The 17,079-nt window shown below is 36.7% G+C and overlaps 1 protein-coding gene across 9 annotated transcripts in view; it reads right to left on the bottom strand.

Moving 5' to 3' along the window:
- Positions 1-17,079, bottom strand: part of TANC2 (tetratricopeptide repeat, ankyrin repeat and coiled-coil containing 2) — a 225,068-nt gene that overhangs the window by 71,148 nt on the left and 136,841 nt on the right. For all 9 annotated transcript variants that reach the window (XM_060781304.2, XM_060781307.2, XM_060781308.2 and 6 more), the window contains one exon: positions 8,231-8,379. In XM_060781304.2, coding sequence (XP_060637287.2) covers positions 8,231-8,379 — 149 coding nt within the window. The remainder of the gene's footprint in view (positions 1-8,230; positions 8,380-17,079) is intronic.

The following is a 17,079-nucleotide window of genomic DNA, read 5'->3' as shown; positions in this document are numbered from 1 at the left end:
TCGGTGTCTCCTATTTAATAATCTCCGCATCCCGTCATCACTCCATAACTGATGGCAATGTGTTTTCAGCAATCTTGCCCTCCTATTGGGGAGTAGGGGCTACCTCTGCCTCAACTTCCTCAGAAATAACATTGTTATCAGGAAATACAGATTCATGGCAATCTGCCCCCCACTTTGACACATGCTGACCCAACTTGCACATTCTTTGTTTTTATTCACTGCTTGATCAAATGATGGGCTCTGTGTGATATTGTGCTGGAACTGTGGTACTCATGTGTGTGTTCTGTCTGTCTTAGCATGAAAAAGCCCTACTTTGTCGAGAACAAGTCTTCAGTTGTTGCCTTAGTATGGGATGGAAAGAAAGTGACCAGGCATGGTGACAGAAAGACATGACTCCAGCATATCTGGCATTTGTGATTTGCTGCTCCGTTAATATATAAGCCTCAGCCTGTAAAATGGATAACACCCTATGGTCTTCCTCGCCTATCTTATCCAAGCAAAAGCTTACTTTATCCCACAACAGCTGCCAATATGTCCTCATAAAGGCACTATAATTAGCCATCTAAAAGAGCAAAGCAGAGGAGGAGTAAATTTACAACAATGCATCTAAATTTGTTCTTCTCACAATTAGCAGTCATCTTCTGGGAAGTTTTAACAACAGTATTTGGCTTGGGATACTGAACAATCAATCTATACTACTTTGTTCAGATCTTCTAACTTTTTAGACATTACCAATGATGTATTGGTCCATAACCGTTAAATGACTTGAAGAACTGATGAGATTTAAACTGTAGCAGAGTCCTTGGTCACTCATAACATTTGATCTCCAAAAGATTGTATGTCATCTGTGAATGAAGACACATCACTTTTGCCAAGTAAGGCAGAATGGGACATACTAGGTATAGCCAGTGACAATTCTGAGGAAGAATCTGAAACCTTCATGAGATGGTCAAAATGGAGGTACAGGTAAAACTGACATGTGATGGCCATTATCTGTTTTAGCATGAGCTGTATTGGCCCTTTCCACCAAAGGACAGGAGATTGAACCTGAGTTAGAGAGCTGGTACTCTTGACAAGATGAAACTTGAAGTAAAGAAGACAAAGACAATCTTTTGGAGATAGGTAGTTGGCTTTGTGATTTCTGTCATAGAGAATGAGGAGCAATCAATTATGTGGGGAGGGGGGGGGGTGATAGAGTCCTGCTGGGTCTGCTGCTGCTTCTTCTTTTTTGGTCACATCAAAATAGTAAATATCATCAGGGTGAATGACACAGGTGACAAGTAAAGAGAAGAATTTACTTTTGTTACTTAAAAAAGGATAAAAACTTTTTTAAAATAAATTTTTAATGAGGTATTTTCTAAATAACATAAAAAAAGAAAGAAAAAGGAAAGACAGGTAAGGGAGGGGAGTTGGTTAATTTCCAATCTTGGAATATGCTATCCTTTCCTTTGATTTCTTATTTTGTGAATCCTCTTCTTCTCTGTAATCCAGGAAGTATTAACACTTTTTCCTAATGAATTTATATTAATATTTTCATTCTTTCTTGTTCCATAAATTTAGTTTTAAAAGTCCAGTCCATTTTTTTATATTGTCAGTAGCTTAGCTGTTGTGTTAAATTATCCATACTCATGACTTCCACCAACTTTATTAACCATTCCTTTGTTGTCAGGATTTCATTTGCTCTCCTGTATTGAGTATAGACTATTCTAGCCATTGTTGTCATGTAATTAAAGAGAATGTCCGTGTTTTTTTCTAATTTAAAATCTATAATTCCTAGCAAGAAGTATTCTGGTTTTAGTTGTAATTTTATCTGTAAAATCTTTCAAGTTGCTCCATGGATTTCGCTCCAGAAGGTTTTTGCCATCCCACAACTCCACCACATGTGATGGAACATGCCTAAAGGAAACAAACCTAAGAAACAAACTACACGCCGCAAGACTCGGTCTTCCCATCGACAGAATAAGAGATAGACACTACAAGTATGCTATTTTGCATTATGGCAAGGCCACATAATACAGAGTGACTAGTGGAAAGGTGCTCCAGTTCAAACAACTCAATACCTGTGATCCATTCAATGAAAACATCAAACATGGGTCTAGTAATTTCTTACAGAGAACAAATCCTCATGTTCAAGGCAAAATCAGTGAACATTCGCAATTATTTTTTTAATGTTTTGTAAATGAAGGCATTAGGCTCAATGGCATATTCGATTCAAGTAAATAGAGTACATACAGCCCATAGGCTGTTCTTTGCCCTTTCATAATCTAATAACATTCATTTTACCAAAATATACTCTATAACAGAGGTCCTCAAACGTTTTAAATAGAGGGCCAGTTCACAATTCCTCCGACTCTTGGGGCGGAGTGGGGGGAGGACGGGAGGACGGACGGACTATAGTTTGAAAAATATAAATGAATGAATTCCCATGCATACTGCACACATCTTATTTGTAACGCAAAAAATATGAGTGAAAATATATATATTTAAAATCAAGAATTCTAACCAACATAAACTTACCAGTATTTCAAAGGGTGGTTTGGGCCTGCTTTTGGCTGATGAGATGAAGTTAATTAGGACCGTTATTGTGTGCCTTCAAGTCATTTCAGACTCAGGGTGATCCTAAGTTTAGGGGAGGGCTCAGGTAAATAACCTTGGAGGGCCACATCTAGTTCCTGGGCCCTAGTTTGGGGATTCCTGCTCTATGTGCTGTTGCTTTTAAATTCAATTTAAAAATCTCAGCTAGTTCAAAATGTGGTCACTTGAGTACCTATAGGTGCTAGGTAAACATATCACATGACACCTATATTGTACCAGTTGCACTGGTTGCCAGTATATGTTCAAGCTACATTTCAATTGTTAATGTTGGCCTTTAAATGAAATGATCTGACTCTAGACTACTTGAAACATTACACTTCCCCAAATTAATCCATCCACAGTTGAGTTAGATTAGGGAGTCCATATTGTCTATTTGTCTATATGAGAAATTGTGCTGGACGGGGCCTTCTGCACAGTGACCCCACTCCGCGGGACTCTGTTACAGTTGAGATCTAACAGTACAATGGATCAAGCAATGTCTTAAGACAAAACTATTTACCTATAATTCAGTTATGATTATGACAGATACTTGTGTAATAGTAAATTTTGATTTTATAATTGTTTATATTACTGTTCTTGCTTTTCTTTATCTTGTGGCTTTCACTCTTCTTGTACACAGTTTGAGAAGGTTTTCACTAAAAGGTGGTTTACAAACCTTGTGAAAAAAATTGGTGCATGGTAGTATCAGAAACCCAATATATGTCAAAGAGGCTTTAATAACAGAACTTTCACATTAAGAGTGGATTAATAACTCAGTTCTCAACCAAATATCAGATATTATGATTAACAGGAAAATTACTGGCATTCCAAATAACTTCCCACACTATGACTCATCATGCTCGAAAATTAATCCCAGGACAATTTTGCTACTAAAGAATCTGCAGTAGCAACAGCTACTGTGAAAAGAGAGATTTGGGGAGGAGTGAAATAAAGGGGTAACAGATGCTATTAATATAAAAACCTCCTGCCAGCTGATTCACATCACCATCATACATGGAAGAATGACATTTTTCTCCTACAGACTGTTAACTTACTCAATCAAAGGGCTAGATTGAGAAATAATCTCTTCTTCTATCTGGCCAACAATGTCAAACTGGAGCAGGTATCAGGCTTAGGTTCAGGTAAACAGTTATCACCTTGTCATACTGAACAAGGATCTCTTCTAATTTTCAAATATTGTTACAAATCCTAAAAGTGCAGAGCAATCCAGTGGTTTCAATATCGGTAAGGCAGTGACATAACCCCTGATTTCATTCAGAACTATTAAGAAGCCATCCAAGATGCTGAACCAGTTCCCAAAATAGGTTCTGCATGATGGACAATAACTTTGAAGTTCAGACTAAAACCCAGAGTGAATTCATTATCCCATGCATTGAAACTAGCAGTCTCTACTGCAACAACTGCATTCAATTGTACAACAGGGAGAGGAACAAAAACATGTTGTCACTACAATAGCTTTTTAAATGTACTTTGAAGTCTAGCAATGCTGGATACAAAGAAAACCTCATCAGCTTAAAGTATTATGTAAGTTAGTCTGCAGCTATTCTCAGTAGAAAACAAGCAGTAATATTGTAATCCTATCAACCAGTGCTGAGTGCATTTGATTTCATTCAAGGACTGCAATTTTCAGCTAGCTTGATTTGCAATATTTTATGATGACAACTGCAACAGATGATATAGTTCATTTTCCTATAGATATGACTGGGCAGGTATGGACAACAGACTAAAGAGGTGAAGAACACTCCTTAATGTTTGCAATCTCAATTGAAAACAATGAGTTTCAATGCTACACAAATTAAAATTTATATCCCAACAAAACAAACAATTCTTACAAACAATAAGCAACTTCCCATTGCTTATTTTGCAATGGCAAAAAATAAACATAGGAATACTGTATAATAATAGGTTGTTTGGTAGGTCTAAATGCCCTAAATGCAACAGATCCTGTCTGATTTTGGAAACTAAGCAGGGGGGGGGGGGGGGAGGGTTCAGATTATACTTGTATGGGAGAGCTTCAAAGAATACCAGATGCTGTATACCACATTTCAGAAGAAGGACCACCTCTCAGTATTTCTTACCCTTAAAAACCTAATAAAACCCATGGAGTCACAATAAGTTGACAGGAAACATGAAGGGAATTGAAGGTACAGATACACGCATTAGATATATCATCACAGGAATGTTATCTATTTTAGGTGTTAGGTGTTTTTGAATTCTGCTTTAATATAACAAAATACAAAGTGATTCAATGCCATTAGTTAACCTTAAATGTGACACTGGGTTGCTTAAAGAAATTACCACTGAGCACAGTGGAGTTTCCTGCCAAACATGCCTAAGATTATAGACAATGTGGTATTGTTTTAATAAAATCAAAATCTTTACAAAATGCTCCCTTTTAGCTTCAAAATTGATTATTGTATCCTGCATAAAGTAATTTAAAGCTGAACCACAACTAAATCCCTGAACTCAGTGCAGAGGTTGGTATTCTCTTTCTCCCACTACAACAACTAAACTCTCCTCTGAATTCACTATTTTGCTACAGTATAATAGTCAATGGTCATTTTGTGACAGGTGAGGAAACTGGAGAAGCATCTGGCACTTATCTTAGCAGATATCATTGTTCTGCATTTGGCTGCAGGGACACAGCCAGGTGCTTCTCTGATTCTTCACACTGTCCATTCTCCATCAGTCTCTGAATGGCCATAAGCAGGCCCGTAGCCAGGATTTCATTTCGGGGGGGGGGGGGGGCTAAAAAATTTTCAGGGGGGGTTTCGGGGGGGGGCTGAGTTTCGGGGGGGGGCTGAGTCTGAGTGAAAGAGGGTCTAGCCTAGCAAACCTTTTGTATCATTACCCCAATACCCCCATACATATGGGATATATTGAGAATGGTGATCAAATCATGATATTAATAAACATAACAGTTTAAATAATGCACCAGTAAGGCCTTTTCGCGAACCACCATGAGAATTTCGGGGGGGGCTGAAGCCCCCCGAGCCCCCCCCCCCCCGGCTACATGCCTGGCCATAAGACAGGGTTATAACACCAAAATGGTGAATCCTGGGAGTAGTGAGATGAGAGCAAAAGCACAATTCCACCTACAGAACATTGATGCTAGTTACATAATGTAGAATATAAACCAGAATTCCCTTCACTTTATATTATCTTGACCGAGATAATGCAACCATATGAAAAATTGATTTTCATACTTGATTTAGTGTGCCCCCTATAAGGACACCTGAGTGGGGAGAAAGGAAACTGAAAGCAGCCAAGTGGAATGATTCCTATGTGGCAGGCAATGGAAACTAGACAAATTAGAGGAAACAAATGGCAAGTGATACATTATCTGTTCTTACCATAGTTTTTAAAATCCCCAGTATAATGTCGTCATATAATTCCAGGCTATTGTAAGAAATTTAGGACAAGTTATTGTTTTCATTCATTGACTTAAAACAAGAATTCCCAGCAATGTATTTATGTCACAGTACAGCTAAATGAATAACCTTTAACAAAAACTACTGCTCACAAAAACAACTTCTAAAGAAAGTTTTTTTTTTGTTTATTTAAATATTCCATTTCTTCAAGATGCTGTTGATTGTAAGATGCTCACTATTTTAAGGAAAATTTCATTAGGGGCCCTTTTCCTTTCCCAGCTAAGTGAGGCCTGGCCATGGCAAGGGCTAAGAAGAGCCGAGGGAGCCTCCACTGTAAGAAGCTCCAGGCTTCTTTCTAGAGTTTCCAGCCAACCCTGCTTGCTGTCTTTGGCAACCACCAAAAACAACAAGAAGCGGTCACAACTGAGCCAAGGACAAGGCCTGGCTTGAAGCTTCTGAGGCAACCTGGGAGGGGATTGTAGTGGAGAATGTGCTGACTAGGAAGGCCTGTTGAGAGCAGAAAAACGTGCAAAGCATGAGAAAAAAATGAAAAATGATGTTTTTAAGATGCACCCTGTTTTTAGAGCTATGTATAGGATGAGAAGCGAGTATCTCAGAATTAAAGAATTATGGTATATGAAAAATCTTCAAAGCCCAGAAATCTGTTCATGAGAATTTCAGCTCTAAGATATAAATTTGTCTTCTGGAGGCATCTTTCCTTTTAGTAGAAAAGAGGGAATATATATGAATAGAAATGTCTTGTTTTCTTTGATGTATTCAATTAAGAGCACATTAAAATAAACCAAAATATCCATACACATATATTCTCAGCTTCAAAGCCAGCCAGCCATACTTCTTGCTCAGTTTATCAACCTTATCAGCAAAACTACTGAACAAGGAGTTATCAGACAGCCAAAGAGAAGATAATGTTAATATGCATTCCTCACAGGGGGTTCCAATGAAGACCACATTGCAGGGGGTTAGACTATCTGCTGATATAAGCTGTGGAATATGCTGCTTCCAATTCTTCAGAGGCAGATAGCCAGTCAACTGCTCCATGTCAGTTTTGGAGGCAGACGTATGTAACTACCTTTGAAAGCAATTTTATTCCATAAAAATATCTGCACTTCTTCTTTTTTTGGTGTAAAAAGCCTTTCTTAGCCTTCCTTATGGTCCAGCTCTCACATCCAGGTTACTATGGGTTTACAGCAATTAAAAAACCCCTTATTTTAAATTTCAGTGTACTCAAATATCAGAATCAATGCAAGTGAAGCAGACACTTGGACAGAGAACCAATATAAAATGTTACAACCACCCTCCTAAACTAACATCAAATAATGGGCATTTCATTGGACAGAGCTCCATAACCAGGACACCACAAATAAGAAGGCTCTGATCTGTATCCCTGCAGTTTGCATCTTTCTTTCATCTTTCTGAATATGACTGTAAGTAAAGGGGGAAGGTTCAAGCAACATGTGGTGACCCTTCTAATATTCTGGTCACAAGCCATGCAGGATTTTATTACTCTGAACTAGACTCATGCCCCTGATTTGTTTCTCAGAATTCACACCTTGAATTGGTTCTGAGAAACAAATCTAAAAGATATGGTGTTAGAAAAGCAAATGCCGAACATATAAAATGAAGAATGAATTTTGTATTTGATGGAGTTAAAGCCAAACCACATGGTATATGATTACAGTCAGATCTACTTTAACCGGGAAAGGACATGAAAGGGGCATAATTGGTGTACCAGAACAAGTTGTCCCAAATCTTCTTGTCAACCCACTGGAGATCAATCAGTTCTTTTTTGTAATCACACTAAAGTGTGATAAAGTAAAGAAGAATCAACCCAGAAACACTCCTCATATTGATCTTTAAAAAGGAGGCTTAGGCAATCTCCAGATAGAGTTAGAAAACCAGGTCACTTTTCCAGTGTAAAAAAGCAAGGTAGTTTCACCATCAAGCACCTGCAAGCAGTTATCTCAGAATCTCTGAAGATGCCAGCCACAGATACTGGCAAAGCATCTGAAAAACTTACAGCAAAATAGTTCTCTCACAATCTAACTGTACAACAAATTGACAGGCACACATAAGGTTTCCATCTCCAATACCTTTGCAAGACTGCTGCTCCAACTTTCAAACATTAATTCCTGGTTATTTTTTTAAAGCTTCCAGGGATTGGCATCACTAGAACATTTCATTTTATCAATGAAGCCCATCAGGACACAGTGAAATCATTATCATTCTGCACAAGATAAGCCCACCTGATTGTCCTCCTGTACTTCCATGCTGTACTGATGCCCTGCCTGTACTTCGTTGACTTTCTCTCCCAGGAGGAAGCCCAAGCGAGTCATGAGTGTATTTGCTGCCTCATCTACAGATGGAGGAGGTCCCAGTTCTGGCTCAGCTTCACCTACAGAGAAAAAAGAAGAAGAGTATCAATGTAAATGAAAAAAGTACAAAATATACTTGTCTGCAAGGCATGCCATTATCCAATGTTTGTCTGATATACTATACTTTTCCAATATTCGAGAATAGGTTCTTGATTGCAATAAAGTCTACCTATTTTATTATTTATTTTGAGGGAGACGAAGTTTTAAACAGGATTTTCATTGATGCTTCCAATGACTGTAAGTCCCATATGTCTTGACCTGCAGAGGTCTTTGTTTGCAGAAAATGAGGGCAGTTGGGGGGAAATGCTGATGCAGAGAGGAAATTACCGTTCAAGGATAAGTTCATCAGAATAGAACTGGTTCTAGCTATTACTCCCTAATTTCCCAGCCGCTTGGAGTTTATGTTTGAAACAGTAAAGCAAGTAAGATTGATTCATTAAAACAGCCAGGGTCAGAGACATAAAAGCATAATTGTGCCACTGTTAGCCAATGTGCCAGTTTGCCTTCCTGGTTGTTAAGAGTCATAGAGAGCCAATGAAAATCTGTTAGTCAGCAGACCAATGGAATGATTGATATTTGTACACCAATGAGAACATGCTTTCAATTTTCTGTGAAAGTGATAAAAAGCCTTGCAACCCCATTTCAAGTTGCAGCAGACCTTTTGTGCAGTGGGCACTTATCGTCACCTTATTGCTAGGCCCACAATAAACAGCCTTTGTAGAAAGACCCCAACTCACTGCCCAGGCCTTTAGGGGACTCCTCAGCTCATGCCGAGTTTGCCTGGAGTGCTGGTGAGTCATTGCCTCTAACACTTCAAATATTTTCATATCACTTTTCAGCCTGGATGCTTGTGAGAGCTAGGCCATGATTGCATTAGAAAATACTGCAGTAGCTAAATATTTTTCCCCATCTTTTAGGACAAATGCCTCTTAAGGCATCTCAAAAACTATAACAAAACAAGAGTGCCATTCAGAATGAGTACTACAGACCCAGAGTTACAATCTCATTTTTGTGAACTATCTTTAATCAACCATTCTAAATGGTAGCCCTCAACTTGAGATTGCTAGAGGCTCCAGTTTGAGATTCATCCTGTCACAAAAATAGCCTACTATATAGTAACTGCGGGTGCTTATACACACTCATATAACCCAGAATATCAAGGCAGAAAATCTGCTTTGAACTGGGTTATCTGGATCCACACTGCCATATATTCCTGTTCAAAGCTGTGTGGAAGTGGCAAATGGAACACAACCTAGCCCGTTCCACACAGACTTCTTTTCGTCCTTTGATTAAGGTTCCATCTACACTGACCATTTAATGCAATTTATAACTGGTACTGAAGAAAGTGGTTTCATCGTGCAGATTATTATAAAGGAAATCCTAGAACCAGTTTGAGACCCGGATGGTGAGTACACAAACCACAGAGAACTAATGTACTTTTGTGGGAGTTTGTTGTCTGGCCACTGAAGTTTGAAGCTAGCTTTGAACGGAAAATGTTCAGCCTTATTTTACAAGAATTCAACACAAAGAGGTCTTTTTTATCTTTCTTGTTTTAGTACAGCCATTTCAGGAAAGCAGGCACATGCACATTGATTGAAAAGGCAATTTTTAGTCCAAAAACATTTTCTCCACACCAGCAATGTTGCCGTTTATATTTCCTTCTAGAAAAAGTTTACAGTGATCAAAAAATATTGAGCAACATGTCGTATCTAACATGACTAGACTGAGTCTATATAGATACTGCTGAATCCTCTGTGTAACTAATGCTGAATGTTACTGGAAAAAACCCTGACATTTGATGTGAATTGTATGGCCTGATGTGCTACATGAACTCAGCCAATCACGCAAACAAGTGCTAAGCAAACGTACCCTTTGCCTCTCAGTCACAATTTGGCATCATCAACTCAGCTACACTGAAAAACTAACAGGAAGTATTTGTTGCCTTAGGTAAGCTCATAAAGAAGTCAGAGATCTCCGAATATAAGGAAGTAGCCACTGAATTAATGCAACTGTTTTAAAAAATGTTTTCTATTGTACTGTTCAATGAACTAAAAAAAGCATAAATATAGTGCTTTATCTCTTAGAAATGGTTAAAGAAAACAACTAAGCTTTTTATACTGCAATAATATTGTAAGAAGAGATTAGCCAATTTCATTGTGTAGCTAATTTCACATAGACAAAATGAACCCAAGGGAAAACTTCACACTTGCCAGGATTCTGAGCTCCTATCACACGAGGAAATTACAATTCAAAGAAAACACTCTGTCCCTCTGTTCTTCCTTTTAAAAACCTAAAACAGCTAATTGGAGACTGTTGCTATTAGTACCCATCCACTTGGATTTAGATGCAAAACCCAACTGTAAATGAGTATTTTCTTTTTCGTTCAATATTTTGAATTGAAATTTTGACAATTAAAATGTAGATGGATATTTCAAATTAGCTACTCAACTCTCTTGTGATGAGTTTCCTGCAACATAACTAAGTCAGATGTTCCTTGTTTAAGAAATCTTTGGATTCTTTTCCATTTTGTAATTGTGCTCAAACCATGAATAATAAAAGAAATAATTTTTAAGGTTAGGCACGTATATTTCCAACACTTTTTTGTTAACCTGGCTCTTCAACTAAATAACTATACAGTAACTCAGCCACCAACAACAGCCCTTTCATAAAGTCAAAATGGATTTTTGACTCTGATCTTCACAAGAGGGAGTGAAAAGAAAAAAGTGTTGGGGATAAAAAGAGGCAAACAATATAACTTGACAGCTTCTTATCTTCACAATAAATACTATTTGTTAACAAAAAATAAACCATGTTCATGAAGATCACAGAAATATAGTCTTGCAAAGGATTCTATAATAATAATAATAATAATAATAATAATAATAATAATAATATTTATTTATTTATACCCCACCACCATCTCCCCGATGGGGACTTGAAGTGGCTTACATGAGGCCAAGCCCAAAACAACAATTACAATAAAGAAAAACCAAGACACAACTGAAAACGTGAACAATAAACAATATCATAATTACATAAAACATATGGATACATAGCAATGTAAAAATTACAATAGACACAGGCACAGTAACAATTATGTCCTTCATTGATTCCAAAACAGTATCAGTGTATATATTTGTGTATAGGTCTCAAAAATTTAGTAAAAAAAAATAAACCCCGAAACCATGGGTCAATAAAACACTGTACTTTAACTTTATGTAGTATAGTCTTTCTTATCCAACATAAATGGGCCGGCAGAACGTTAGATAAGCGAAAATGTTGGATAATACAGAGGGATTAAGGGAAAGCCCATTAAATGTCAAATAATTTTATGATTTTACAAATAATGCACCTAAACATCATGTTTTACAATAAACTGACTGAAATAGCAGTTCAATACACAGTAACATGTAATTACTGTATTTACAAATTTAGCACCAAAACATTGCAATGTATTGAAATAACTGTGTTACTGGGCAAGAGGATAATACAGAACGTTGAATGAGTGGTAAGTGAGTCTCTACTGTACTGTATACATATATAATCATCCCTCTTTTCTGAGTATAGACTGGGGAAAGGACTTTTTGAAGCCTGCGTGGGAAATCAGCAGTAACAGTGACTTTTCAGGTTTTGGTGCATTTGTGGGCTGAAATAATTTAATTTTGAGACCTGCAAATCGTGGTAGCTTTTGTTCTTCCAAAATAGCATCCTGAATGTATTCCCACCACCAAGACATCACCCAGCCTGGTCCTCTGTTTTTGATGGGGGCTAGATAGATAATAAATATTTAAAATAAGTCTTTTTTACTGCAAAGTCTGGAAAAAAGTTTGACTAGCATTGCAGTACTATAGAGATAAGAGAAAGCCCCCCAACTTAAATTTAAATTAAAACACCTGTCTGCAAATTATAGCTTTTAATACTCTCAAATCCAAAAAAGTAATTTGAAAACGCTTGACAATTAATTACTGAATTATGAAATGTAGCAGGATAAACAATCCATTTTAAAGAACAATTGAATACATTAGGTATTAACAAAAAACAATCTGATAAAATAAGCTACCAGAATGCATGCCTACTTAAAAAGCAGGAAAATACTAAGCTAAAATCCTTAAAACGGGTCATGAAACTGAATTACAGTCTAGGGCCCATTACAGACAGCTGAATAAAATCCCATATTATCTGCTTTGAACTGAAAATATATGGCAATGTGGACTTGGATAACTCTGTTCAAAGCAGATATTGTGGGATTTCTGTCATGATATTCTGGGTTATATGGCTGTGTGGAAGGGTCCTAGGGGTGGCTGATAGAAAGGTCTTCCGGATGATGGCGACCAGTCTGGTTCTGGCTGAGGCAGCCTATACAGAGGAAGGCAATCTTGCAGATAACCGGGATCCAGACATTCACTTGCAAAATATATAGACTTCAAAGGCCAGAGCCAACATTTTGTACTAATTCACGGCCAGTGGAGTATAGGTATAATATGATCACTCCTAGATGTTCTCGTTACTAGTCCAGCTGCCATTTTTTGAATTGGAGTTTCTGAGCTTGGTACAGAGGTAGCCCAATGTACAGCATATTGCAGAAGTCAAACCTTGAGATGGACCTCTGCATATGCATCTTTAGGTTTTCTGATTCTAAGAAGGGGTACAGCTGGCGTATCAGCTGAAGCTGGTAATTAGCACTCTTGACTGTCACATCTATTTGGGCTGACATTTGGATACATGGATCCAGGAGCAATCCCAAACTGTGAACACAGTCTTTCAGAACTGGTTGATACACCGCAGGTAAGGACCCTTAATGCCAAACACCTCTGTCTTATCTGGATTCAGTTTTGATGCTTTTCTTCAGCCAGCCCATTATGTCCTCCAGGCATTCAGAGGAGAAGCACTATCCTTCATTAAAACTGTTTTTGAAGATATTTATCCAGATGAACACAATTCCAAGGCCACTGCTAAAGCTAAAGGAATCATGGCTCAATTTACAATAAGAACAACGTATTCGCCTTTGGGACTTTCCACCACTCTTAAAAAACATTTGTGCAATAGTATTTGTATTTTGTGCAAAGAAAGGATGGGGTTCTTCTTTTTTGTTTGTTTGTTTTTGCTAAAGTCTTGAAATATACAAAAATATTAGGAATTTGCAGAAACCATTTTATTCTTGCCCAATGGAAATTCTGTATTAGTGCATATTTAAACAAAATGCTCAAATATGTACAGTATATTTAGTAAAAATATTCAGAAGGCTTTTCAAAGGTCTCTGTCAATTCCAAGCTAATTTCTTAGTTAAGGTGGCTTTTTATTTTTAAAAAGGAACTTTGAAGTATATAGTATTCCTAAATGGCCAAGTTTATCATCTGAGGCAAACAACACCACAACTCAGTCCCTCTCTGGTAACAAGATATAAGGACACCCAAAATCAGTTGCCTAAAAAGCATCTGCATAATTTTGCTTAACAGCAAGGCTAGGCCTAACTGAAAAATATAAAATTTCCTCCCAAATCTTATTTTTAAAATACCATAATAAGAAAGAAGGAAATTTTAAAAGTAGCATACTTTCCTCAAAATCACAAAGCATTCAGGAGATTTAAACTATTTTATAGTGATAGCACAGAAAGTTTATCTACTAGATTTCTCATATACAGGGAGTTCCATATTTAGAAATATCTGACTTACATAGAAGTCCTAGTTACAAACAGGGTGAAGTGAGAGGAAATCGACCCCTAGGAAGTGAAATCCACTCCTGTAAGAGTTATCATGGGAAAAGGTGTGTCAACTGAAGCCTTAGCACTAATATCTGTTTCCACAACAAGCTCAAATTTTCAAAATCCTACTGTCATATGGACAGAAACTGAGGTGAAATCTTTGGAACACGGGCACAGACAACAAAAAAAGTTACATGTGTGTTAATCTTTCCATATGCTTTCCCAAACTTTATAAATTACATGTTCCAACTTAAATACAAATACAACTTAAGAACAAACCTAAAGAACCTATCTTGTTTGTAACCCAGGAACTTCAGCTTTTGGTCTTTAAATAAATTAAATATTCATTAAATAAATATATTGTCGAAGGCTTTCATGGCCGGAATCACTGGGTTGTTGTAGGTTTTTTTCGGGCTATATGGCCATGGTCTAGAGGCATTCTCTCTTGACGTTTCGCCTGCATCTATGGCAAGCACCCTCAGAGGTAGTGAGGTCTGTTCCAACAGACCTCACTACCTCTGAGGATGCTTGCCATTGATGCAGGCGAAACGTCAGGAGAGAATGCCTCTAGACCATGGTCATATAGCCCGAAAAAACCTACAACAACCCATTAAATAAATACTTTGGTCTTTAAATAAATTAAATATTCATTAAATAAATACTGTGCACACAGTTACAAATTATTTAGAAAGGATAACATAGGCCCTTAGTTCTCACATGTTTATGAGGCACACAGTCACAAGTGTTTGATGATTTGAGAGTGAGTAATTCAATACCACATTCTTTGTTCATGCCTAGACATGGTTTTCAACCTGGTTTTGCAGGCGTGTATGTGCTTTCAAATAATCTGTCAATTTACGGCAACCCCATGCTTTTCATAGGGTTTTCTTAAATACAGGTGGTTTTACCAGTTCATTCCCAAATTCAAATTCAGATCAATTCATCCACTAGATTAGGTATTTGTTCAGTGGATATCCAGTGGATATTCACTTATACCTCACAAACTCTGAATACATGAAAGCTATATGCAAAATATAAGTGTGTACATTGGCAACAAGGATAAAAATGTGGTCTATGAAAGGAAATATCCAAAATCTTGCATGTGTAAAGAGACCAATTATTAACCTTTCTATCTCCCACAATATTCTTAGATCTGCTCTCACATTTCACAGATGGAAAATAGAATGTTGTGAGGTCACCCCTTCAACCACTTTGATTCTTGATGTGTTATTTATCTTTTACTATGTTGCAAACAAGTCTATTGACAGAAGTTTGTCCAATCGCTGTCTATGTAGCCAGGGTGAAACAGCCAAGGGCTTAAAAAGCCTTCAACTCAACAGAAGTGTGTTGGAACGGAAAGGTTTCTTCTTCCCTTCTGGAGGAAGGGATAAACAGATTCTTTCATTTTCTACAAGTAATCCTCAGTGGGTCATAGTCTGTACTCGCAAAAAAAAAAGAAAAGAAAAGAAAAGAAAGAAAGAAATTCTGTCTCACAAGCTATTTCTTTGTATTTCTTTTAAAAAGTAAGGAAATGTGCATGAGTGTGAATGACCCAAAATATTTTTTACTGCCCATTAAAGCACCCTTCTTTTAAAATATTTATTGAAAAGGATTGAAATTTCTATGTTATTACATTTTGCTTATCAATAGCATTCATCTAACACATCAGTGGCATATTTCGCACTCTGCTCTGTTGAACAACCTGAGACATAACAATAATATATGCGAAAGTTTGGAAACAGAAGGAAATACCGGAAAGGGACCAATGGCTAATAAAAATAAATAAAATTAAAGAAATGGATAAATTAACTTTCTTATTAAAGAGGAATACAGGTAACCCAATTAAACAAACAGACTGGTCACAAGTGGAGAAATACATAGAAAAAAGAAATAAAGGAAACTGATTCTAAATTATACAACAAATGGATACAAGAGTGGCAAAACCTTGGGCTTCAATACATTTTTCTTTTTTCATTTGTTATAACTTGGAAGATTTAATGGGTTATAAAGTTGAACCCACAAAGAATTAGAAGGAAGTCACGAACTATTTTTATTTTTATTTTTTATGTTCATTTTTTCGGATTGGGTTTTTTTCTCTCTCTCTGTTTTTTTTCTTCTTCTTCATTTTCTTTCTATTTCATTGTTCCCTACTTTTCTTTAAACTGAATTGTTTCTACTCTTTACTTGGAAATATTACATATACTTACTTGCTCTCTATATATTAAAATAAAAATGTTGTTTAAAAAAAGAAACATAACAAACGAAAGGTTCATTAAAAGCTTGACTGTACAGTTACAGCAGATTGCTATGCCAAAAGAAAACTCTGGCTGAAAAGAAATTTAGGATAAGATTCCTCCAGGGGGAAAGAAAATATTGAATCTTTATTTCAAGCCATAATAATCTCAAATATTTGACAGCGTTTTCTAAAGTAAGTAAAGCCACACCCTCTCCTTTCTCCAGATAAATTGGCAGGTATAGACTTTTAACTAAGATATTGAAATCAGTTAAGGTACTGCAATTAATGGCCTTTTCATGTAATTGTTTTCTATATTTCAGTGATCCTCTATAGATTCCAAATAAATGAGGGAGACTATGAACCATTACAATTCTGAGAAATTAACTGACCTTTATGAAAAAAAATGCTTAACATTATAAGAATGGATACTACCTTAATTGCCCAGTGTATGTAAAAGTTGTTAGCTCATTTTTTCAACATGTTTATTAGCTACTGATCAATTAAAATTCTTAAAATAAAATAAAGTTCTTAAAAGAAGGGAAAATAAAAACAATAAAATATTAATTACATAAAGAGTAAAAACAATACATATTTATTTCATATCAAAGCATTGCATAAATTAGTATAAAACTGATAAAAATAGAAGGAGCACAAGTTGCTAAATATCTTTTGACCAAAAATGGGCAACAGCAACAACTCTTCCTCTGAACATGAGGCAGGATATTGCGGACAAGCATACAGATGTGGGGTTATCTGCTCTACTCCACGGTCACACAAGGTGGA

This window comes from Anolis sagrei, chromosome 6, assembly GCF_037176765.1.
Source record: "Anolis sagrei isolate rAnoSag1 chromosome 6, rAnoSag1.mat, whole genome shotgun sequence".
Lineage (NCBI taxonomy): Eukaryota > Metazoa > Chordata > Lepidosauria > Squamata > Dactyloidae > Anolis > Anolis sagrei.
Note: the sequence above shows the minus strand (reverse complement) of the source record. Positions and strands in the feature narration are given on the sequence as shown.